Genomic DNA, 25,261 nt, shown 5'->3' with positions numbered 1-25,261 from the left:
AGTTTTGCCTTCACTTTTTTTTTCCTCTCCATAATTTTTTTATAAATGTCTTTATTTTATATTTTAAAAGCTTTGACGGTGGTCACAAGAAGAGAAAAACAAGTGCAAAGGTAGCAAATAGTTGCTCTCTCGGGCGGTCATCAAGAAAATACACCAAATGCATTGCGATGTATATGACAAAGTAAACAAAGTAAAATATTTAAAGTGTTGAAAAAAAATAAGGGGAGGGTGTTCCCCCCTGCTCAGCTAGTCAGTGACCCGTAAGTATCTCAAGAGGGGGACATATAAGTGTCCAAGTGCTTATGAGCGCATCTGTGGATCCGAGGGAGGTGTGTGGGGGGGAAGGGACTTCTATCCTTAAGTGAAACGACATCCTGTCAATAGTATGCATAAGAGATGATGTTGTTTTTAAAACTTTACTGTGCACAACAAAACAAACTAGAAGGAAAAAAAAAACCCACAGTGTTAGGCAACTGAATGTGAGTAGGTTGTGTGGGTAAGGGGTTGAGTGATGGAAAAGGAAAGAAAAGAAAAAGAAAAAAGAAAAAAAGGATATGGCATAAATGGCCCAGTAGTTACTAGGTAACTAAAGAGAGAGAGAGATGGTAGTAGGGCATATACCTTAAAAGGGTGGGGAAACAGGAAAGGCAGGGAGGAGATGGGATAAGGTTTCCCCATCAGGAGAAGGTCCGCGTTCTCCTATCTGAGGGTAAGGTAGTCAGGGGACCGAATGTATTCCAACCAGGGGAACCAGGTTCGAGCGACTGAGGCAGAGGTATGTTTAATGGAGCTTGTGAGATCTTCCATGATGTATATATCGTGGATACGGTCTACGACTTGGCTTATGAGGGGGGCTTCGGGTTTCTTCATTATCACTAAAACTCACAATAAATTCACACATAAATAAAAAGTAAAAACTATTTTCTATTTTTTTCCCCCCTCAAGCTCAATGACTGGAAATATTCCCAAGCGAATGAGTCAGAGCAGTGACTCAGCCACCTCTTATCAGAAGGTTCAATACCATGTTTCAATTAGACACAGAGGGCCTGAAAGGAAACAGACAACAACCGATACCGCGTGTGCGTGCGTGCGTGCACCTTTGTCAAGTTAGAAACACACAGAAAAAAATGTAGCCTAAAAATAAAACTATTTTTTTTAATTCTGAAAAGAAGAAAAAAAAAAAAAAGGAAAATAAAGTTGACTCAAAATCTTTTATACTCTAAAAGACAGAGGTGACGTACCTGTCTGCGTCATACACAAGGGCCACGCGGCCGTAGTCCCAGAACTTCTTACGAATAAAGGAGAAGAGAAACAGTAACAGCTGAAAAACAGAAGTTTGCTAATTGTTATGATAGATCATCTAAAGCAGGGGTGGGCAACTCCAGCCTTCCAGCTGTTGTGGAACTACAAGTCCCATGAGACACCGCACGACTGACAGCCACAGGAATGACTCCCAGAAGCAGAGGGATTATGGGATTTGTAGTTACAGCACAGCTGGAGGGCTGGAGTTGCCCACCCCTGGTCTAGAGCAGACTTTCTCAACCACAGTTCCTCTAGAGGTTGCGAGGGGTTCCTTGAGCAATCTCTATGACTCAGATACAGTGCATTCAGAAAGTATTCAGACCCCTTAACATTGTTCAATATTACGTGGCAGCCTGATACTACAGTTGTTTAAATTAATTTATTTCTCATTAATCTACACTCCATACCCCATAATGACAAAGTGAAAACAGAATTTTAGAATTGGAGTACTCTTCCCACTGAGCACAAACCCAACGTAGGAGTACTCTTCCCACTGAGCACCATCGTAGGAGTACTCTTCCCACCATCGTAGGAGTACTCTTCCCACCATCGTAGGAGTACTCTTCCCACCATCGTAGGAGTACTCTTCCCACCATCGCAAGGAGTACTCTTCCCACCATCGCAAGGAGTACTCTTCCCACCATCGCAAGGAGAACTCTTCCCACCATCGCAAGGAGTACTCTTCCCACCATCGCAAGGAGTACTCTTCCCACCATCGCAAGGAGTACTCTTCCCACCATCGCAGGAGTACTCTTCCCACCATCGCAGGAGTACTCTTCCCACTGAGCACCATCGTAGGAGTACTCTTCCCACTGAGCACCAACCTAGGAGTATTCTTCCCACCGAGCACCAACCTAGGAGTATTCTTTTCACCAAGCACTAATGTAGGAGTATTTTATTTCCACTGAGCACCAAATTAGGAGTTTGCGTTCTACTGACCAGTAGTGTAAAGAGCCATTCTCCCAAAAACCACCAATCTAAAAAGGACCTTTCTCCACTGAGCACCAATGTAAGGGAGCATTTCAGTGATCACCATAATAACAATTGAATTTTTATTCTGTATATTATAATATATGAATTACAGAACAGCGCTGGGTGCTGGTAGAGCTTTTCTATGAATAAAATGATACTTCTGTGGTATATTGTGACGTGTTTATTCATACAGACTTGTAGTAAATGAAAGGTCCGCTTCAAAAAGAAAGATTGACCGTACCATAATAGATACACATACACCTACCACAAAGCAGGCCACATCCAATACCAAAACAGTAGGGATCCCGCCAAAGGTGACTCCTTGTAGCACCGTGCTTCCCGTGTGGCCACTGTAACAATACGGCTGTGTTTGGTTTGACGCGTTTCCAAAACGAAGCTCACTCCATGTGGAAAAGGAGGTGGTGATGTCCCCCGAAGTAGGTAGAAATAACCGCATGTTCCTCGGGAGGGATCTGAAGAAAAGGAAGGGGGTCGACAATATGAGGAACAATGCTTCTATACAAGAGGAACACAAATCTGTCTTTGTCCACCTCGGTCTCTCTATTCTGTTTCTTCATTTCCTTTCCAAAATGAGCAACCCGGCGCTTCAAATTAGTGGGCATAAGCAATGTAATTATATATCTTGGGTACATGATGACGGCCTAATGACCAGCATTGTGTTCCAGATGTATTAAAGAGACCCTGTCACCAGACCATTCATATCAAACATCTTCCCATAAGATTGTATATGCATTTAATGTATGTTGTGCATGTTATTTACCAAATACAGTTTTAAAACTTATGCTGAGTGCCATCTTCTTGGATGTGATGTCAGCAATGTCACTTTATAGCAGATGTAGCCACACTTCGGCCCTCCATTTGTGGTGAAATCCCATCACGCATCAGCCTCTGGCAGTCATGCCTGTGGTCATCAGAGTCTTGCAATGCCTTATGGGACTTATAGTTCCAAAACAGCTGGAGGGTTGAAGTTTGGCTACCCCTGCTTTATAGTATTCCCCTTCACTCCTCCCCCAGTAGCTAGATATAAGGCTATGTAGGGAGGTATGGGGAGGGGCAGATGAGCTGGGCCAGCACAGACAGTAATTAGACATTCTCAGAAGAGGAGAGGCATGTACTCTCAAGGGGTGTGTCAGGGTCCTATGCAGATAGAAAGCAGTCACCCATCTAGAACATTTGAAGAACATGGTGCAAAAGCCTGCACAAAAGGCATTGTTATTTCTTAGCAGAGGACGGTTATACAAATGCATAATTTGCCAATTATCACTTCACGCAATATTTCAGAGTTCAACTTTTATGTGTATCTAAACCCAACAACAAAAATGTGATATATTGCAGCCTACCAGTCCTGAGATGTGGTGGCTGCATTAGTTTTCTTTTTCACGATGATCCTGCCAGTAACACACTTCCTTAAAACATTTATTCTTACCCATATTTTTTGGGTAAAATATAAAAGTCGGGGTCACGTCGGGTAAATAGACACCAAACATGTCAAGCCTTAAAATTGCGTGCGCCCGCAAAATCGCAAAAAATGACCACACTGAAAACTGGCCATAGGCGATGCTTGAAATGCTTTTACCGCTCATCAGTTTAGTGTTATCAGTAATTAATGGCCCTAAAATTATTGCACACACTCCGACGTTCGCGGTTATACGTAACATGTGCGGCACAATAGGTGCAATCGTTGTTTTCGCACGTAGGCACACCAGACGCATATCTGCATGTGTATGTGGGGGGCGGAGGACTTAAAAAACATTTTTTTTTTTCTTTTTTAATGCTTCTTTATTTTTTTAATGCTTCTTTATTTTTGTATTACTTTTTTTTTTTTTTACACAACTTTATTGCTATCACATGGGGGGGCTAAGAAGCCCCCTATGTGATAGCCAATTTACATGACTGGTCCCCTTTATTAAGACCCCCAGAGAAGCTGATGAAGCAGAGATCTGCTTCATCAGCTTCTGTAGCTGGAAAGTGACACTAAATGCAGGAAGTGATGTAATATACATCACTTCCTGCATTCGGGGACTGGAGAGTAGATCAAAGGGAGTTGTGTACTGAACTCCCTTTGATCTCCTGTCACAGAGCCGTGCAGGTCCTGGCCGCATCGGGCACAGCGGATCTCGGAAACGGCAGTGACAGCTGCTGGTAATACAAGCGATCGGGCGCCTCGAGACGCTCGATCGCTTGTATGTAAAGCTCCCAGCCGGCCGTGTAATTACAACGGCTGGCCGGGAAGCTGCTCCTCGGGCTCCGCCGTCCTCTCGTCGCAGACGAGTGGATTTTTCAAGCCCTGCAAATGGCATTATCATTTTTTCCTTAAAGCCCATCTCTAGGGGAAAAACTCCCCTCGGTGTGTGGCTGCCCCTGTACTACAAGGGTTAACTGTTAGTTTATGTCTAGGGGTACCTGGGAATAGGACTTTTACTTAACAGATCCCTGCTCCCCCGGCAGTTGCTGCTCTCCTCGTCCGCCCTATGCGTGTGGACCGTCCCTCGGTGTCCTCACATATAATTCAGAGCTATGGGCCCTGAATTAGACATGGCAACATCGGCGGGCATCCAACCGCAGAAGCTGAGGGGGGGAGGAGACACTGTGGGAATCTGTCTTCTTGAAGCCAGTAGAAGCAGGGATCAGGTACGTAAAAGATCCTTTACACAGGTCCATTAGACAAAAAAAAAAAAGAGCTGTAAACCCTAGCAGGGCTGGGGTAGCCGATAACAAGGGACGTTTTTCCTGGAGATAGGCTATAGCCGCTAAAAACTCGTTACCTGTGTAAAGCCGACTGTCAGCTTTATACTGGAGGAGATTATAGCAGCAGAGATGCCACAGGCCATAAGCTGGGTCCCTTCCTCCCAAAACACCCCCCACCTTGCTTCCTGGGCTTTGCTGCCCCTCATTTGGGTCCAGGACCGGCATCACGGGTGTTGGTGGGAGTTTTGGAGAGAAACCAGTGACCGATCTCCTCCCTGCTGAAGCCAGGGAAGAAATGCACACATACGAACGTAAACGACAATTGCGCTACACATGTTGGGTATCACTGTGTGCGACCAGAGAGAGCAATAATTCTCAGATAACTCTAAACTCATGACCTGTAAAGGTGCCCATACACCTGCCGATTATCGTACAATAATCGTGGGAAATCCAGCGATCTACGATAATCGGCAGGTGTGTGGAAGGCGTGCGACCGTTTCTACTGTACGGTCGCACGTCTTTTGTCTTACGAGCATGTTTGAAAACCCGTCGAGAATCGTTTTTTATTTGGCATGTTGGGGTATCTATTAACTCAGCACCACTTCCTCTTTTAGTTGTTACAATAAAATTGTGTATTATAGTGTGCTTTTGTGCACTAAAAGTAAAGAGTTGTGGTGTTACTATGCAATGTAAACATGTGTAACGGCTGCCATTATATTCTACAGGGTCTGTGCTTTCAGGAAATATAGAACACTTGGGGGTCTTAAGTAATTTTCAGTCCTAAAATGTGGATTAGAACGTGCACAAAAACAGCTCTGGCAGTAAAAGGGTTAAAACTAGGAAGAGAGAAAAAACACATAGGCCCATAAAAACTTATGACATTTTCTTTCCTTTGAGATAAGATATCATACTCCCAGCGCACAGATCAAGATATGTTTATGGTATGTGGTAATTTTATGTTTATGGTATGTGGTAATTTTATGTTATGTGGTAATTTTATGTTTATGGTATGTGGTAATTGTTGCTCGGTTGAAGCATTGTAATGCTGCGTGTCTATAGAACGCTATATCATTTTTGATAGGCACTTTGCAATCTCTAGCAAATCATGCAGAATGACAGGTGTATATGGCTGGGTATATCTGTGTGTTATACTAGTGCACATTATAAAAGATATTATGCTACTATGTTTATAGGAATGAAAAGCAATAAAAGGACTCAGTCACAAGGACACGCAGGGCCGCGTACCGTAAAAACAACCGGATCATTACACCCGGGAGCCACAGCTGTTGCATACAGCCCCCCTGTACAAACCAATGACAGGCTGCGGCTGTACACTGGTAAACGCTGCTCCCAGAGTATACTTGTGTACAGGTACAAATGTATGCCTCTGGACACAGACAGTCTGCGTCTTGGAGACTCTCATAGTTTAGAGTTAGGACCGCGCTATTTAGAGGTGCCATGGGTCGGCTGTGCGGCTTTCCCATATTCTGCAGAAGACGTGCGTCTAAACCTCTGTTTTTAACCTTAGCGGTGAGACAACTTTTTTTTGCATGCTGGCTGGTGAGTGTGCTGGGAAACTTTTTGCTGTTACTGTATAAAGCCCTTTCATGTGCACCTTGCTGTAAAGCTGGTGACGAATTGATGAGTGCGTTTGCCATTTGTTTTGCTTGGAGCGTACCGCAATTCCCCGAAAATAAGACCTTCCCCCGAAAGTAAGACCTAGCACTATCTTTAGGGATTCCTGTAATATAAGACCCACCCGAAAATAAGACCTAGTTCGGTGGTACGGTAGCATGTACTTTACCGCACTGTCCACTGTCTGCACCGCTGGTAGGGCCGTAGGAAGGGTGAGGCGAGGCTGGGAGGGGGCGCAGCCAGGGCCCTGGTATTCTGTCATTTGGGGGTGGGGGCGGCCCAGAGAGCATCCGCCGTGCCGCAGCTCCCGCATGCCGCTCGTATCCCGCAATCAGCAGACACCCGTCTGCCTCGGCTTTTGCTTAGAAAGCTGCCGCCGGGCAGAAAACTACATTTCCCAGCAGGCAGCGGCACGGCCAGTGGGGGTCGGAGTGAGGTGAGATGAGGTGACTGAGCCTCAGTCACTGAGGGAACTTCTGACATTAAAACATAAATAAATAAAATAATAAGACATCCCCCGAAAATAAGACCTAGTGTGTTGTTTTTGGGGGGAAAAAATATAAGACAGTGTCTTATTTTCGGGGAAACACGGTACATCCGGGACGCACACAGTCTAGGTCCAGAGGCGTACATCCCTACATGTACACAAGTATACGCTCTGAGCAGAGTTTGATATGTACAGGCGGGCTTGTACGCAACATCGGTGGCTCCTGGGCGCAGAGATCTGACCTGTTTTTAAGGTACACAAAGCAAAACATCATTCAGTTTTACTGTATTTTACATCTACTTTCTACATTTCCATTCTTCAGAAGTAAACAATACAAACATCTCATACAGAGCGTGATCTCGCTGTATTTGTTTATATAAAATAACATGGCGAGCGGGCAGGAACCACGTGGAGTGACATTGAGAAAGAAGGGAGGATTCTCCCAATGACAGATAAGTCGATTGGCTGCTACGTACACTTCATTGTTATAGAACTTTTCCTTTTAGCAACTTCACCTGCTTTAGGCATCTGCAACAAACTGAATTATTTATAGATCGTGACAACACCAATATAGGGAAAATATCTACATCTGTTCATATGAACATTCGTGATTAAATGGGGAGTCCACCCAAACCTGATATTTTGGGGGTTTGGTGGATGATAGTTAATCCTCCTGACAGTCTCTTCTACCTTTCCGACTCTGTTGCTGAGTTCCCAGGTCTGTACAACTGCTGTGCCTATTATGAGGGGCTCCCACCATTTTGTGCACTGAATTTCTGGGTCTCCACATCTGTTGTGCCCATTATGAGGGGTTCTTGCCGTCCCTGCACTGAGCTCCTGGGTCTGTACACCTGCTGTGCCCCTTATGAGCATTTCCCACCATCCCTGTGCTCAGTTCCTGGGTCTGTACACCTGCTGTGCCCATTATGAGGAGCTCCCACCATCCCTTCACTGAGTTCCCGGGTCTGTATACACATGCTGTGCCCATTATGAGGAGCTCCCGCCATCCCTGTGCTCAGTTCCTGGGTCTGTACACCTGCTGTGCCCATTATGAGGAGCTCCCACCATCCCTTCACTGAGTTCCTGTGTCTGTATACACATGCTGTGCCCATTATGAGGAGCTCCCGCCATCCCTGTGCTGAGTTCCTGGGTCTGCACACCTGCTGTGCCCATTATGAGGGGCTCCCACCATCCCTTCACTGAGTTCCTGTGTCTGTATACACATGCTGTGCCCATTATGAGGAGCTCCCGCCATCCCTGTGCTGAGTTCCTGGGTCTGCACACCTGCTGTGCCCATTATGAGGAGCTCCCACCATCCCTTCACTGAGTTCCTGTGTCTGTATACACATGCTGTGCCCATTATGAGGAGCTCCCGCCATCCCTGTGCTCAGTTCCTGGGTCTGTACACCTGCTGTGCCCATTATGAGGAGCTCCCACCATCCCTTCACTGAGTTCCTGTGTCTGTATACACATGCTGTGCCCATTATGAGGAGCTCCCGCCATCCCTGTGCTGAGTTCCTGGGTCTGTACACCTGCTGTGCCCATTATGAGGGGCCCCCACCATCCCTGTGCGGAGTTCCCGGGTCTGTACTCCTGCTGTGCCCATTATGAGGGGCTCCCACCATCCCTGTTGGATTTTTATTTATGGAGAATGTAACAGGAGTAAAACCCAAACCTCTGAGGTGGACAGGAGCAGAGACCCGGGAATTATAGCCAGGAGATCTTTATATAAGAAGCCAGGGGCCGACTCCGCCCACTGAGCTCCACCTAGAACCAAAATATTACTTCTGAGCTGCACAGGTGAATCTGCAGACACTGTGACGTGTCAATCACTCCTGCTCTCCCCCTTCTCTCTCAATTCAGAAGCTAATAAAGATCGCAATTTGTTATCCAGAGCTGAAATTCCAGCACAATACGGAGGGAATGTCATATAAAGAAGCAGCCATTCCCCAACTTTGTAACCATACCTGAACTAAATGAAGGTTCTTATGTTCACTTTGTGTTATTATGTATGTGTCAGGTGTGCTATCACGCTGCCAATTCCGTGTCACATGACGGAAGCAGATTCCAGATCTCACAGAGCTGCTAGATAAGAAGTTGAACATGTCAAACCAGATCTGGATCCTGTTATTTGGAATACATCGAGAGGATAAAGCCAGTCAGAGAGGCTCCGGGCCTTGTAGAAAAGTCAAGAAAATGACATTTTTGTAGGTGATTAAGTTATGCATGTGACAAAAACGAGCAATCTCTGATAATGTGCAACACCCACAATGCTTCTGGTAGCCTGACTATGTCATCTAACCTGCCTTGGCTTTAATACACAGTAGGAAGAACATACTGAGGTGACCTGTGCTTTATTTTATGGATCAATGCCGGTCACCGAGAGGACACATAGCAAACCATTGCTTCCTGTGCGCCCCTTTCGCATTGGGGGTGTGGTGCAAACATGCTGCATTTGTCTGTGATGCACTGGATGGCACTGCAGGTCACTGCAACTCAACGCTGCCATGTGGAGACCTTGAATGGAGTGTACACCGATCAGCCATAACATTATGACTACCCGCCTAATATTGAGTAGGTCCCCATTTTCCTGACCCGGTCCAAGCATGGACTAGACCTCTGAAGGTGTGCTGTGGTATCTGGCACCAAGCCGTCAGTAGCAGATCCTTTGAGTACTGTCATTTGCGAGATGGGGCCTCCACTGATCGGACTCCCAGGGATGTTCAATTGGATTGAGATCGGGAGGATATGGAGGCCAAGTCAACACCTCAAACTCGTTGTTGTGCTCCTCAAACCATTCTTGAACCATTTTTGCAGTGTGGCAGGGCACATTATCCTGGTGAAAGAGGCCACTGCCATCATGGAATACCGTCTCCATGAAGGGGTGTACTTGGTCAGGAACAATGTTTAGGTCGGTGGTCTGTGTCAAAGTAACATTCACATGAATGGCAGGACCCAAAGTTTCCCAGCAGAACATTGCCCAAAGCATCACACTGCCTCTGCCGGTTTGCCTTCTTCCCATAGTGCATCCTGGTGTAATTTCTTCTCCAGGTAAGGCCCCATTCACACTGCGCGATTTGAAAATGAAAGAGAAGCTGATTGGTTACTACATCCGATCAGCCGCACTCACTGTTCAGGCATTCAGACAGATATGTTCTGCTATGTGAATGAAAAACATGTAACAAATATAAAGACGGCCTTATCCCAAAAGTCGTAAGACACATTAGGAGAAGATTTCTCTTCCTTTGTATTGGTCGCCATTCACTTCCTGATGCGTTTGTGTGACAGGAAGTGAAAATGAAAATCGACCCAAAAGGCAGACAGGAAAAAAATGGAAGAGATTTTCCATCCCCCTCTCTTTACAAAACAAAATACTTTCTGTACTTCCACACATGTGTAGCCTTTGTGAAGTCTGCTATGCATAAACATTAGAGAAATAGGAAGCAATAGACACGTATGCTGCACCTATCTAGGGCTGCAACAACTAATCGACTAAATCGATTAGAATCGATTATTGAAAAAGTTGTCAACGCTTTCAATGTTAGCTATGAGAAAATAGTTAGGCAAATCACACTATATAAATTCTAACCTATATAACAATGCTAATATTAACTTAGGCTATGCATCTCATATTCTATGCCCCTGTTGGGGCGGCACACCACACTTTTTTTTTTCTTTTTTACTTGCACCTCTCCAAGCTTGCTCCTGTGATGGACTACAATCTCAATACAAACTAGTAGTCCCATCACTGGAGCCATTTTTAAAAAATTTATTTTATTGTTTATCCGATCGAACTTAACAATAGGCTAACTAATTGATTTTAAAAATAATCGTTAGCTGCAGTTCTATACCTATCCCTGATCCGATCCATTCCCAGCAATATTCCCTGGACACAAAACATGTTCCTCCATGAAGGAAATAAGGGAGACACTGGTAACAATGTGTAATGTGAGAGTCGGGGCTCCGGATAGACAGAAGAGAATCTCATCCTCCAGCATCCCGATTATTACAGATCATCCTATTCGTGTCCCAGTGGTGTCCACAGTCTTATCTCAATTGTGCCTCCATTCTGTCATGTCTCCGTTGCATCCACAGTCTCCGTCGTGTCCACGGTCGTGTTTCCGTTGTATCCACATGAAGTCCAAGAAAGTCATTTGGCCGGGAAGCTGGCTTCATGCTCCCTCGTCATCTCATAAAGAGGGAGAATGGAGCCAGCCTCCCGGCTAATCAGAAAGCAGGATGTCGAGTCATTACACGGCGCCCGGCTTCCTGATTGGCCGGCCAGCCGGCTCCGGCTGAATACCGGAGGAAGGCCGCGTTCTGGCTGGAGAGACCCCGGGGGTGACAGGCTGGACATACCAAGGTAAGAGGGGACAGACTTTCTTGTTGATCGGGAAGCCTGGTGGCGAGTCATTACACGCCACCTGGCTTCCTAAATGGGACTTCCGTTACTCGGTAATTGGTATCGGCGAGTACCGAAAAAAAATTATCGGTACTCGGTACCAAAATACCGGTATCGGTGCATCCCTAGACACATATTTGTCATACATGCAAGCGCTTTTGGGGCCTCACAGGGTCCCCTTCATCAAGCTTAGAATGACAAAGTATACCACAGACATCACCACTTATATAGACATAAAGCAAGCGCCTCACAACAGAAGAGCCTCCCATCCCTGTGATTGCTTTCCCGCCATAACAATTCAGAAAACACTTACAATGAGGGAGTATGCAGCTGGAGCGGGCACGCACCAATGTCATGGCCGTTAAGCTGTCCACACAGCAGTTCGTCGTCATGCCAACATAATGCTATAGCTAAGCTCCGCCCCAACCACCGTGTACAGCCAGCTTAGACCCCGTTCACATTGAGCGATTTATCGCGCGGCAAATTACCGCGCGATATCGCGCTCCAATGCAATCCAATGGGGCAAAGGGTCCTGCTGTCGCGGGTCGTGTGTCGCTACAGCAGGACCCTTTTTGGAGCGGATTTAGCCGCGATTCAAGCCTGCTCAATGCAAGCTTGAACGCGACATCGCGCGGCAAATCTCGCGATGTCGCGCAAATATGCAAATCGCGCAGTGGGAACGGGGCCTAAAAGTGCAACTGAAGCTAAAACCTCACTGAAATTTTGGGTTGTCACCAGAACAGGAATAGATGGGAAACCTTTCAGTATGGACACTATTTCTGTTGACCACCAGGGATTTTCTCTTTCTTCCTATTGCGACTATTGAACAGGAAGTAAAAGGGAAATCTCCCCAATGGGAACACTAGTTATGGTGACTACTACTACGACCCCACTGTGATTCATTTGCAGTAGGTCACGGCACCTAAAGCTTTTTCTGCACCACGCCTCTTGGGCAGGCCTCCTGGCTAGCCCGGGGCAATTTTTAAACCTTGGCCGGATAGCCTGCCAGGTCTGTGCACTGGCACCTTTTATTTATGCATGAATGCACAGATGACGGAGGGTGCAGGTACCTTTGGGACCCATCCTGATTTTAGGGGGGAGGTTCTGTGGCCTTCACGGGCTTCTCTGCCTTCCCCCACTTGGGAGGGGTCTCCCTTCGGGTGAGCCCCTTACCTACGGTAGTACTTGAGGGTCCTACTTCGGTAGGACCTTGAGGATCGGGGTCTGCTGGCCTTCGAGTAAGTGGACCAGAGTCTTCCTTGCCTGGGGGGGGGGGATTATCGAGGCCTTTCCTCTTGGGAGGAGGACCACAGCACCCTCGTGCACTTTTTTTGTGTGTTGTGATTTCACGTTTCACTTTTTTGTTCACAGGGGAAGTCGTTTACGAAGCACGCACCGCAGACTTAAAAAAAAATAAAAATTAAAAAAAAAAATAGTTCTGGTGACCCTGCTGACTCGTGATTCTGCCCCACAAGGAGCTCATGTACCTTTAAGAGCGACGAGTTTCAAGCATCAGCGCGGAGAGACACCACTGAATGGAAATCCTAGTGGCGAGCATTGAAGCGCGTCCGGTAAAGCTGCAAACCACTCAGTTGGCAATGGGGCCAATAACACAAATTCGCCTAAAACCGCTCACGTGTGAATGGAGGTTCACTTCACTGGTGACCAGGCCCCTTACTATAGAGGGGGGGTAATAATATTCGGTATATATAAGCCGTGGGGGGCAATTAAATTCAGGACAGTGTTGCACCATATTGCCCTTCATCGTGCCGGCTCTGGCTATACAAGAAGGAAGGGTCACCATACACTTGCCTTATGCACCTATGCACCTATTCACCCTTTGGCTCACCCCCCCCCCCCCCCCGGCTTCTTATCAGTGCATTGCACTTGTACTAGTATCCAGCACCTGTGCTGTGAGCACTGCCATCATACTGGACGCACTGACACTGAATCAGCACGAACTGTGCAATGCAGGAAACACACAACAGGCAATTGCAAAACTTTACATATCACATGCTGCGCACCCAGAGGAGATGACAGGGGCCCCCAGTGGCCACAGCCTCCCCTGGGGGACACCTGTGGTGGGGTGACGGGGGAGCTCAGCCCGGGACCGGAACACACACGGACAGAATTGTTACTATTAGGAGATAAAAGTTACTTGCCTGCAGCCAGCTGCTACTCCCGGAGTCCTGACCTGGGGGCGGAGCCACAAACTACACGGCAGGGTGTGCTGCGCATGCGCGCTGTGCCGCTTTGTGCATTCGCTATGGCCACTAGTCTCCAGCCAGTACATAGCACTGCTCCACCTTGTTGTCCCCCACTGTGATTACTTGGCAGCTCTTACTGGCTTATAAGGACAGGTTTACAGGACACCTATGACAGTATGAAGGCTGCCATTGCTGACCTGTCATTGTGAAAGTGCAAGTTGCTTGGCTGTCATGCTGATCCTCTGACTTCACTTCTTTTAGTAGCACTGATCTGGGATAGGTATGCAGGACAGGAATTCTGACTCCACCCTGAATTTTTGTTCTGCTTGTTATGGGGTTGGTGAGTTAGGAAGGATGGAAGCCAGTGGGCTGGTATATTATTATTAATATACAGGATTTAAATAGCGCCAACAATTTGTGCAGCGCTTTATAAAATGGAACACCAAAGGTGCCTGTGGAACACTGAAGGTGCCCATATTCGGCAGTTGTATAGAAAGCGTGCAACCGTTTTGTCTTTTGTCTCCCGAGCAGGCTTGAAAATCGTACGATTCTTGGCGGGTTACTGGCGTCCTTGGGCGACTAATGCTGCACGGGCCGGTGTGCGCAAGCGCACACTGCCCACTCAGCATTGGAATCATCAGAAGCCCTCCCCTCGGCAGGGAGGGCATGCGATGATCGCAAGTACGATCTGCCTGTCCAAGATGGGCAGATCGTACGAGCTTTCAATGACCTTACAACCATCGCAGGATGAAAGTCGTTGCGATGGTTGTAAGGTGTATGGTCACCTTAGCTCGGGGCGTATTTCTCAGTGCGGCTTTCCTTTTCAGATATATTCCATCAGATGAGGAGGATCAGCCTGTCTGAGGCTGGATTCACACCACTTCTGTTGCACTGATCAGCGCTAAATGCACTCAAGTTGACGCATATTGACATTTGTTTTTGTTATGCGTTGGGTTGGGTTGATTTGCATGTTTATAACACGTGTGGGGGTTTTTTGGTTTACAGCCGGAGCCAAAATACATTGAGGGGAATTCTCTGCTCCAGATTTGATAAATTGCCCCCATTATTTTTCTTTAACGCACATTCTGGTGCATTTTGATGCGTTGAACTATAGAAGCACATTGCACTGCTTTTAAAGGATAAGTTCACCTTTTGCAAAAATTAAAGAAATGCATAATTAATAATATATATAAAAAATATGCATTTCTTTAATCTTTCCAATCAAGCCTGGAAAGCATTAAAATTGTAATCGCTCGATCACGGCTGCAGAGCTCAGACTTCTGCACATTCTCTCCCAGGCAGAGCTCGTACTGAGGTACGGAGTTTCAGTTAGGAAAGATGGGGGAAAGACGGCTGGACTTCAAACTGCATTAAATCACCTCATACAGCGTCCAGCCGTCCTCGCTCTAGGTAGATGCGGGAATATGGAAAGCTCTACCTAGAGCGAGGACGGCTGGACGTGGCTACCTCCACTCTGCAGTGGTTAAAGGCAGTGGCGTCCCGAGGCCTGGTGTTGTCATTGCGCGTGACGTCAACTCGCGCGCGCACATGACGTCACTTCGCACGTGTTTGACCGAGTGCCCGACTTTTTAGAGGGGGTGACACCAAAATGACTGTCAGTCATTTTGGTGTCACCGCTGCAATGGTGGCACCCAGGTGCGGGCCGCACCCCACTTGTGACGCCACTGGTTAAAGGCTAAGTTCACCTTTTGCAAAAATTCAAGAAATATATATTTAATAATTTTTTTTACAAAAATGCAATTCTTTAATTTTTGCATTCAAGCCTGCAATTGAAAGCATTGTAACTGTGATCAGTCGATCAGGGCTGCATCTCTCCTAACTGAAACTCAATACCTCAGTACGAGCTGGGAGAGAATGTGCAGAAGCCTGAGCTTTGCAGCCCTGATCGAGTGATCACTATTGCAATGCTTTCCAGGCTTGAATGCAAAAATGAAAGAAATGCATATTTTCTTAAATATATTATTAATTATGCATTTCTTTAAAGGAGAACTATGGGGTCAGTGTTTTTCCCCATAGTTCTCCTTGGGGTAACGGGAGGACACAAACTAGCGTCCTCCCGTCACCCTAAGCTCAGTATACCGCGAGCTACAGCTCGCTGTATACTGAGACGCCGCACCTGGAGCAGATCCCGACTTAGATGACGGGATCCGCCCAGCTGCGTGAGTGACAGCTGGCTCTGCCTATCTAGAGGCAGAGCCAGCTGTACCCGCCCCCTCCCCCGTCCGTTCCGCCAGTCAGCGCTGGCAGATCGGAGCGGGGAGAGGGGAATCCAGCCCCTCCCCCTGTCACGGCAGAGAGCCGTGACAGGATCGAGAGGTGAGCGAACCCGGTATGTTTTCGCTCACCTCCCGATCTACTGAGCCGACCTGTGACAGTCTCATTGTCACAGGTCGGCTTAGAACTATGACGTGAGTGGAAATCACTCATGTCATAGTTCTCCTTTAATTTTTGCAAAAGGTGAACTTATCCTTTAAATGCAACATGTTCCATTGTCCCCCAATGCACACTAGCACCAGCCTATTGGAAAATATGGATTACCTGTGCTCTTCAGCTCCATCTGGTGGCCATAATGTGGTATTACATAGTGCACTATTAATACTATTATTATTATTATTATTATAAAGGATTTATATAGCGCAACCAGTTTGCGCAGTGCCTTACAATATAAGGAAGACATTACACTTACAATACAAATGAAGACAGGATGTTAAGGAAGGCCCTGCCTGTGAGAGCTTACAGAAAATATACTAAGAACGCTTGTTTTTGCCTCTATTACCACAGAGATTTTGGGGCAGAACGGCTCTGTGAATTGTTTTTAAATACACCCCTATTTATATATGAGTCGCCTAAAAACAATGCCCTTCTAAGAGGCTGATAGGTGGAGGCTGATTTACCAATGGAGTTCAGAATCTTCACAATGCATTGTGTGAATATTGTCTGTGATTATCCAACATAGGAAAAGAATAGGGATGCACTGATACCAGTGTTGGTATTGATGCGGATGCTGGGCATTTTCATGAGTACTTGTAAAAATGCCCTGATACCCAAAACTGATGCTGCTTTGAATTTTTACATCGAAGCAGCTGCCGTGAGGTCCTGTACTTGCTGGGGACCTCGCGGTAGACTCCTGGAGAACCACGCGGTGCCTGTTTACAGAGCCGGCCTGCATATCTCCCCTTCCTCAGACCCTCTGCACCCCTCCTGAGACCCTTCGCCTGAGACATCAGGCCACCACCCCGGAGCAGAGTGACAGCACAGAGTATTTAGAAAATTCATATACTATTATAATTCAATGATGCATAATGTATTGTTGAGCTTTGTAATTCTCTATAAGTGGTGGTATTCTGCGGTGCTGTATAATATGTTTCTGGGATTTGTGGTCCTCTACAACTGGTGGTATTATTCTGCATTGCTGTATAATGTATTGCTGAGATTTGTAGTCCTCTATAGCCTATCCCATTTGGCATTGCTGTATAATGTATTGCTGGGATTTGTAGTCTTCTATAGCTGATGGTATTTGTCTGCATTGCTGTATAATGTATTGCTGAGATTTGTAGTCCTCTATAGCTGGTGGTATTATTCTGCATTGCTGTATAATGTATTGCTGAGATTTGTAGTCCTCCATAGCTGGTGGTATTATTCTGTATTGCTGTATAATGTATTGCTGAGATTTGTAGTCCACTATAGCCAGTTGCCATTCTGCATTGCTGTATAATGTATTGCTGGGATTTATAGTCCTCTATAGCCGGTGCCATTCTGTATTGCTGTATAATGTATTGCTGGGATTTCTAGTCCCTCTACAGCTTGGAGTCAGTGGCAGAACTACCAGGGTCGCAGAGGTTGCAGCTGTGACTGGGCCCTGGAGCTCCACCCCTATCCTAAAATCATTAGTCTGCATTGTTTTAAAAAAAACTCACATGACACTAAAAAAGTATCGGTAATTGGTATCGGCAAATACGTGAGGAAAAGTATCGGTAATCGTACTGAGTCTGGAAAAAATAGTATCGGTGCATCCCTGTAGGGCTTAAACCATTCCCTACGCTATCTAAAATAAAAAAATAAAAATTAGGTTTAATTATACTTTACAGCAGAACTCTGGGCTGCAAGGGTTCAGTGCACTTTTTTTTTTTTTGGTGTGCTAAAAAGAAAAAAAAAAGTAATACTCACCTGAACCTCGCCTCCGCTGCTGGTGCCTAGACCGGTCCCTGGAGCCTCTCTACCCCTCCGCTGCAGCAGTCGAAGGATTCTTGAGTCATCACGTTCTATACAGTGTATTGGACGGGAGGACGATGAGGGAGATATCACTGCAGTGGAGGAGCAGAGAGGCTTCAGGGACCGGAGCAGCAGCCAGTGTGACAGTGTGTGGCCATTTCCTTGCAGACTGAAGGTAGTGACTTCCAGAGCCTTGAATCAGCCATCCGTGTCAGTGATTGTATATGACACTGAGCAATCATTTATGTTATAGGACAAGACACGTTACTGTTCCTTACATTGGTCAGCAAAGTTAAGAATAGTAACTTGTAGGGATGCACCAATATCAATACCGATGCTGATACTGGGCCTTTCCCCGAGTACTCTCTGATACCAAAACCGATGCCAGCGCTTTAATTTTTTTAAATAAAGCAGCTGCCTTAGGTCCCATGCTTGCTGGGGACCTCGCAGCAGCCTTCTTGGAAACCACGCGGTGCCTGTTTACAGCGCTTCCACCGGTTTGCACATCTCCCCCTCCTGAGACACTCCACATGCCTCCTGAGATCCTCCGCACCACTCCTGAGACCCTGTGCACCTCTCCTGAGATCCTCCACACCCATCCTGGCACCATACATACCCCTCCTGAGATCCTCTGCACCGCTCCTGAGACCCTGTGCACCTCTCCCGAGACCCTGTTCACCTCTCCTGAGATCCTCCACACCCATCCTGGCACCATATATACCCCTCCGAAGATCCTCCACACCCCTTCTGAGGCCCTGTGCACCTCTCCTGAGACCCTGTTCACCTCCACACCCATCCTAGCACCATACATACCCCTCCTGAGATCCTCTGCACCACTCCTGAGACCCTGTGCACCTCTCCTGAGATCCTCCACACCCATCCTGGGACCATACATACCCCTCCTGAGATCCTCCGCACCACTCCTGAGACCCTGTGCACCTCTCCTGAGATCCTCCACACCCATCCTGGGACCATACATACCCCTCCTGAGATCCTCTGCACCACTCCTGAGACCCTGTGCACCTCTCCTGAGACCCTGTTCACCTCTCCTGAGATCCTCCACACCCATCCTTGCACCATATATACCCCTCCTGAGATCCTCTACACCCCTCCTGAGACCCTGTGCACCTCTCCTGAGATCCTCCACACCAATCCTGGCACCATACATACCCCTCCTGAGATCCTCCACACCACTCCTGAGACCCTGTGCACCTCTCCTGAGATCCTCCACACCCATCCTGGGACCATACATACCCCTCCTGAGATCCTCCGCACCACTCCTGAGAACCTGTGCACCTCTCCTGAGATCCTCCACACCCATCCTGGGACAATACATACCCCTCCTGAGATCCTCCGCACCTCTCCTGAGACCCTGTTCACCTCTCCTGAGATCCTCCACACCCATCCTGGCACCATATACAGGTGAAACTCGAATAATTAGAATATCATGCAAAAGTAATTGCAGTAAGTGCTGCAAAAGGGGCCCAAACCAAGTACTGAGTACATATGCATGCTTGTACTTTTCAGAGGTCCGATATTGTTCTATGTACAATCCTTGTTTTATTGATTGCATGTAATAATCTACTTTTTTGAGGTTGTGGATTTGGGGTTCTTGGGGTTTTCAGGAGCGGTAAGCTATAATCATCACAATTATGACAAATCAAGGCTGGAACTATCTTGCTTTGCATGTAATGAGTCTCTCATATATTAGTTTCACCTTTTAAGTTGCATTAGTGAAATAAATGAACTTTGCACGATATTCTAATTATTCGAGTTTCACCTGTATACCCCTCCTGAGATCCTCCACACCCCTCCTGAGACCCTGTGCACCTCTCCCGAGACCCTGTTCACCTCTCCTGAGATCCTCCACACCCATCCTGGCACCATACATACCCCTCCTGAGATCCTCCACACCACTCCTGAGACCCTGTGCACCTCTCCTGAGATCCTCCACACCCATCCTGGCACCATACATACCCCTCCTGAGATCCTCCACACCACTCCTGAGACCCTGTGCACCTCTCCTGAGATCCTCCACACCCATCCTGGGACCATACATACCCCTCCTGAGACCCTCCGCCCGAGACATCAGTCCGGCACCCTGGTGCAGAGCAGCAGCACAGAGTATGTAACAAATTCATAAACTAATATTCTGCATTACTGGGATTTGTAGTCCCTCTGCAGCTGGAGTCAGTGGCAGAACTATGTAATAGCTTAGTAAAGATCTCAGTGTTGATTTGTTTGCTGTAATACTGCTATTGAGCTGCAATCCCTATCTTCCCACATAAAAAAAAAGCCCTCCTGAGACCCTCCACAGCCCTCCTGAGACTCTTTGCCCAAGAAATCAGGTCAGAACCCCAGAGCAGAGCCGCAGCACAGAATATGTAGCAAATTAATATCCTATTATTCTGCATTGCTGTATAATGTATCGCTGTGATTTGTATTCCTCTGTAGCTGGTGGTATTTTCCATGCTATATAATGTATCGCTGTGATTTGTAGTCCTCTATAGCTGGTGGCATTCGGCATTGCTGCATAATGTATTGCTGGGTTTCTTGGTCCTCTATACATTAGCGAGTCAGTTATATTAGTTATGTGACCTATTTAGTTGGGAAGTAAGGGAGGAGGAAGGGGGCCCACTATGATATTTTCCCCCTCGCCCACCAGAACCTTGAATCAGCCCTGAGCACTAGCACCCCTAGATGGCACTGAATTCCTATACCCATCAGCACCATCTAGGCCAGGGGTGGGCAACCACAGCCCTCCAGCTGTGCTTTAACTACAAATCCCAGCATGCCTTTGCCTCTGGGAGTCATGCCTGTCAGCCTCGCTCCCCCTCCATTCCAGTGGTCTAAGGTCCCATGAGTTCTATACAGTGTAGAGTATGTGAGAACGATGAGGGACATACTATCGCTGGACCTGAGGAGGAGACAGCATGGAGCGGTGTAGGAGACAGCTGAGATCGCAGTTCAGGTGAGCATTTTCTGTTGTTTTTTTAGCTACCTAGCCAAAACGAGCACTTGATCCTTGCAGGGTGGGGTTGGCCTCACTGCAAGGGTTAAGATTTGATTTGCCCAGAGTTCTGATTTAAGTCTCTGGGAATTCAAAAGCAGCTTGAAGCAGACAAAAGAAGGTCAGGAGGTCAAACCCACCTGACCATCAAGCCTGAATGATCTCAGAAGCATCTCAATCGGATGTCAAAAGCACACTGTATTTGCACATTGACATTGACCCTTACAGTGTACTGTGCTCAGCACCTATCCATTATTCTGTACAGAACGATTGGTTAAAGGTATGGAGCCAAATCTCAATCTTCACCTGTAATGGGCCCCTTTTATAAACTCATCATGTACAGCTGCCCTGTGTTTAAAGCGACGCTGTAGCTGACACAAAGATTTAAAGTGTATCCAAGACCAAAAAACAAAAATATAATATACTGCAGTTCGCCAATCCTTAGCTGTGGTGGCTGCATTGGGGTTCTTTATTCTCACCTGGTGATTTGGCCATTAAGTCTGTTATTTTACCAGACAAAGCTGGCCAGCAAAATTAAAAGAAGAACTATGAGGTGAGTGAAAATCACTCACCTCATAGTTCTAGCCGACCTGTGACAATGAAACTGTCACAGGTCGGCTCAGTAGATCGGGAGGTGAGCGAACACATACCGTCGCTCGCTCACTTCTCAATCATCTCCCTGCAGAGAGCCGTGACTGTCACTCACGGCCCCCCGCAGGGATTTCCCCTCCCTGATCCTCCAGCGCTGACTGGAAGAATGGACGGGGGAGGGGGCAGGTACAGCTGGCTCTGCCTCTAGATAGACAGAGCCAGCTGTCACTCACGCAGCTGGGTGGATCTCGGCAGTAATGTCGGGATCCGTCCTGGCTGCGGCAGTCTCAGTATACCGAGAGCTGCAGCTCACTATATACTGAGCTTTGGGTCACAGGAGAACGCTAGTATATGTCCTCCTGTGACCCATAAGAGAACTATGGGGAAAAATACTTACCCCATAGATTTCTTTTAAGAGATGCAGGGTTGAGCCAAACCATTTAACACTGACAGGGGTGCTCACAATGAGGTCAGGGGCTACCCCACACTGCAAGGGTTAAGTGCTCAATTTGTACAGGAAGCTAAAATAACAGAGATAGACTCACCGGAAACATGAACCCGTCTGGTTCCTAGACCGGTCCCTTCAGCCTGTTTTGCCCTCTGCTCCAACGATGGACTGTCCCTCAGCGTTCTCATGTCTTATACACTGTATAGAACGTGATGATTCACAGGACCTTAGACCGCTGCAGCAGAGGGGAGTGAGTCTGGAGGGACCAGTATAACAGCCAGCCGGGATCGCGGTTTGGGTGAGTTTATACGCAGTAACTCTTCTTTTACAGATGTTTTTTAAACCCAAAATGTAATAGATTGGCGCTTACCAGTCCTTAGATGTGGTGCATGTGTTAGTTTTCTTTTATAGTCTGTTTTTCCTTTATTTTCACCTGGTGATCCTGCCAACAACACACTGGCAGGATCTGAGAGCTGAAATAGGCACACTGGCAACCTTGACAGCTGTCACGCCTTAAAAGTAATTGTTTTGATAGACCATCAAAATTGGTGGGTCTAGTCCCGGTTTTATATTTACTTGGTTCGACACCCAATTATGGAATATCTTTGCTCTGCCGCAAAGCTACAGTGCCTGAAGGATCTTCACATTCAATATATACTATATTGCCAAAAGTATTGGGACGTCTGTCTTTACACGCACATGAACTGTAATGGCATCCCAGTCTTAGTCTGTAGGGTTCAGTATTGAGTTGGCCCGCCCTTTGCAGCTATAACTGCTTCAACTCTTCTGGGAAGGCGTCCACAAGGTTTAGGAGTGTGTCTATGGGAATGTTGGACCATTTGCGAGGTCAGGTACTGATGTTGGACGAGAAGGCCGGGCTCGCAGTCTACGCTCTAATTCATCCCACAGGTGTTCTATTGGGTTGAGGTCAGGACTCTGTGCAGGCCAGTCAAGTTCCTCCACCCCAAACTTCCCCATCCATGTCTTTATGGACCTTGCTTTGTGCACTGGTGCGCAGTCATGTTGGAACAGGAAGGGGCCATTCCCAAACTGTTCTCACAAAGCTGGGAGCATGACATTTTCCAAAATGTCTTGGTATGCTGATGCCTTAAGAGTTCCCTTCACTGGAACTAAGGGGCCAAGCCCAACCCCTGAAAAACAACCCCACACCATAACACCCCCTCCACCAAACTTTACACTTGGCACAATGCAGTCATGGAAGTACCGTTCTCCTGGCAACTGCCAAACCGAGACACGTCCATCAGATTGCCAGACAGAGAAGCGTGATTCATCACTCCAGAGAACACGTCTCCACTTCTCTAGAGTCCAGTGGCGGCGTGCTTTACACCACGGCATCCGACGCTTTGCATTGCACTGGGTGATGTGCGGCTTGGATGCAGCTGCTCGGCCATGGAAACCCATTCCATGAAGCTCTCTACGCACTGTTGTTATAGCAATCTGAAGGCCACACGAAGTTTGGAGGTCTGTAGCTATTGACTCTGCAGACAGTTGGCGACTTCTGCGCACTGTGCGCTTCAGCATGCGCTAACCTGCTCTGTCATTTTACGTGGCCTACCACTTCGTGGCTGTTGTTCCCAGTTCCTTCCACTTTGTTATAATACCAGTAACAGGTGACCGCGGAATATTTAGTAGCAAGGAAATGTCACGGATGGACTTATTGCACAGGTGGCAACCTATCACGGTACCACGCTTGTATTCACTGAGCTCCTGAGAGCGACCCATTCTTTCACACGTTTGTAGAAGCGTCTGCATGCCGAGGTGCTTGATTTTATACACCGGAATCCAATGATTTGGAGGGGTGTCCCAAAACTTTTGGCAATATAGTGTAGTCCTGGAAATGTCAGCTGCTTGCATCCCCTGTCCACAGTCTTTGGTTCCTTCTGCCGGCCCTTACGTCACTACTGCGTCCTGTAGTGGTTTTGTTACTAACTTTACTTTGTAAGGAGCACTTAACCCTTGCAGAGCAGAGGTGGCCCAAATGCAAGTTAAGATTTTATTTACCCAGAGTTCTTATTTAATACCAATAGGAACAAACAACTGTTGCTGTAACTGCTTAAAAAAGTATTCGTTGGGAGTTTGGCTTTAATTTGTTGGTCAAGATCACCCAAATCTCCTCGTGCATCTAACACTACCCTCCCCACACGATGACAGTGCTGCTGTCCAAGAGTGGCTCCTTTGCTCCTCCATAGAGTGTTGTCACCTTAAGACAGGAAGTGTGTTGTTGGCAGGATCACCAGGTGAAAAAAAAAGAGAATAAGACTAAACAAAGAAAACTAACACAGCCACCACATCTAAGGACTGGTAATCTCCACTATATTACACTTTGGGTTTAAAAAGCACCTGTAAAAAAAAAAGTAAATGCGGATCTACAGCCTCCTATCCTTTACAGCCGAGGAAGGCGCCATCTTAGCATCTATTTGTATTGCAGTTGCCGTGGTGCCGCATGTGATCAGTTATGACGCCAGCCATTTGAGCTCCTGGAAGTTCAGTTGAGAGCTGAAATAAGCGCACTGGAAACCTTGGCAGTTGGCATAGCTTAAAAGTAATTGTTTTGGAAGACCATTAAATTGATGGGTCTGGTTCCGCTTTGAGAACTACTTGGTTCAGAATATCTTTGCTCTGCCGCAAAGCTACAGGTCCTGAAGGATCTTTGCATTTGATATACTTCCGGACGTGTCAGATACCTGTATCCCCTGCCACAGTCTTTGGTTCTTTCTACCAGCCCGCACGTCAATACTGCATCCTGTAGTGAGTTTGGGATTGAGGGGAGGAAGCACAGACTGTGGCAGGGAATGTATACAAAGATTTTGAAAACGGGCAATGGACCAGGTAAGTATGAACCATCTTTTACAATTGATTTTTGGTTTATTTTTGTCAGTGAGATGGTCACTTTATAGTAGATGTAAAGTTTGCTGAAAATCTGCATATCATAAACAATTGTCAAGTTTAATAAAACAGCATTTTCACACTTGGCTTCAGCTTAGCACGTTTGATCTCCTGCAACCCTTTTGCAGCGACTTCCCATCTTCATGCACCCCATTAACTGTATGTCATTTCACAGAGCGTTTCCTGAAAGTGACAACAATCCTGTGCAACATGATCCCTTGCAGTCTCCATTGAGAAAGTGTTTGACAGGGTAAAAAAAAAAAAAGCGCAATCAGGAGACAAGGACAAAGCGTTGTCACACTATAACAGGAAGTGCCCGCACAAAAAACCCTTCATGACAGGATCACCAGGTAATTTT

The 25,261-nt window shown here is 46.8% G+C and overlaps 1 protein-coding gene across 1 annotated transcript in view; it reads right to left on the bottom strand.

The window, feature by feature from the left end:
- TMEM63A (transmembrane protein 63A) overlaps nucleotides 1-13,732 on the bottom strand; it is a 48,507-nt gene extending 34,775 nt beyond the window's left edge. Inside the window, exons 1-3 of the mRNA XM_018573241.1 lie at nucleotides 13,670-13,732; nucleotides 2,540-2,747; nucleotides 1,242-1,321 (exon numbers count right to left, since the gene is read on the bottom strand). Of these exons, the coding sequence (XP_018428743.1) occupies nucleotides 1,242-1,321; nucleotides 2,540-2,731 (272 nt within the window). The 5' untranslated portion in view covers nucleotides 2,732-2,747; nucleotides 13,670-13,732. The remainder of the gene's footprint in view (nucleotides 1-1,241; nucleotides 1,322-2,539; nucleotides 2,748-13,669) is intronic.
- Nucleotides 13,733-25,261: the final 11,529 nt, after the last annotated feature.

Source organism: Nanorana parkeri, unplaced genomic scaffold (assembly GCF_000935625.1).
Source record: "Nanorana parkeri isolate BGI_ZX_2015 unplaced genomic scaffold, ASM93562v1 scaffold2297, whole genome shotgun sequence".
In the NCBI taxonomy this organism is placed as follows: domain Eukaryota; kingdom Metazoa; phylum Chordata; class Amphibia; order Anura; family Dicroglossidae; genus Nanorana; species Nanorana parkeri.
Note: the sequence above shows the minus strand (reverse complement) of the source record. Positions and strands in the feature narration are given on the sequence as shown.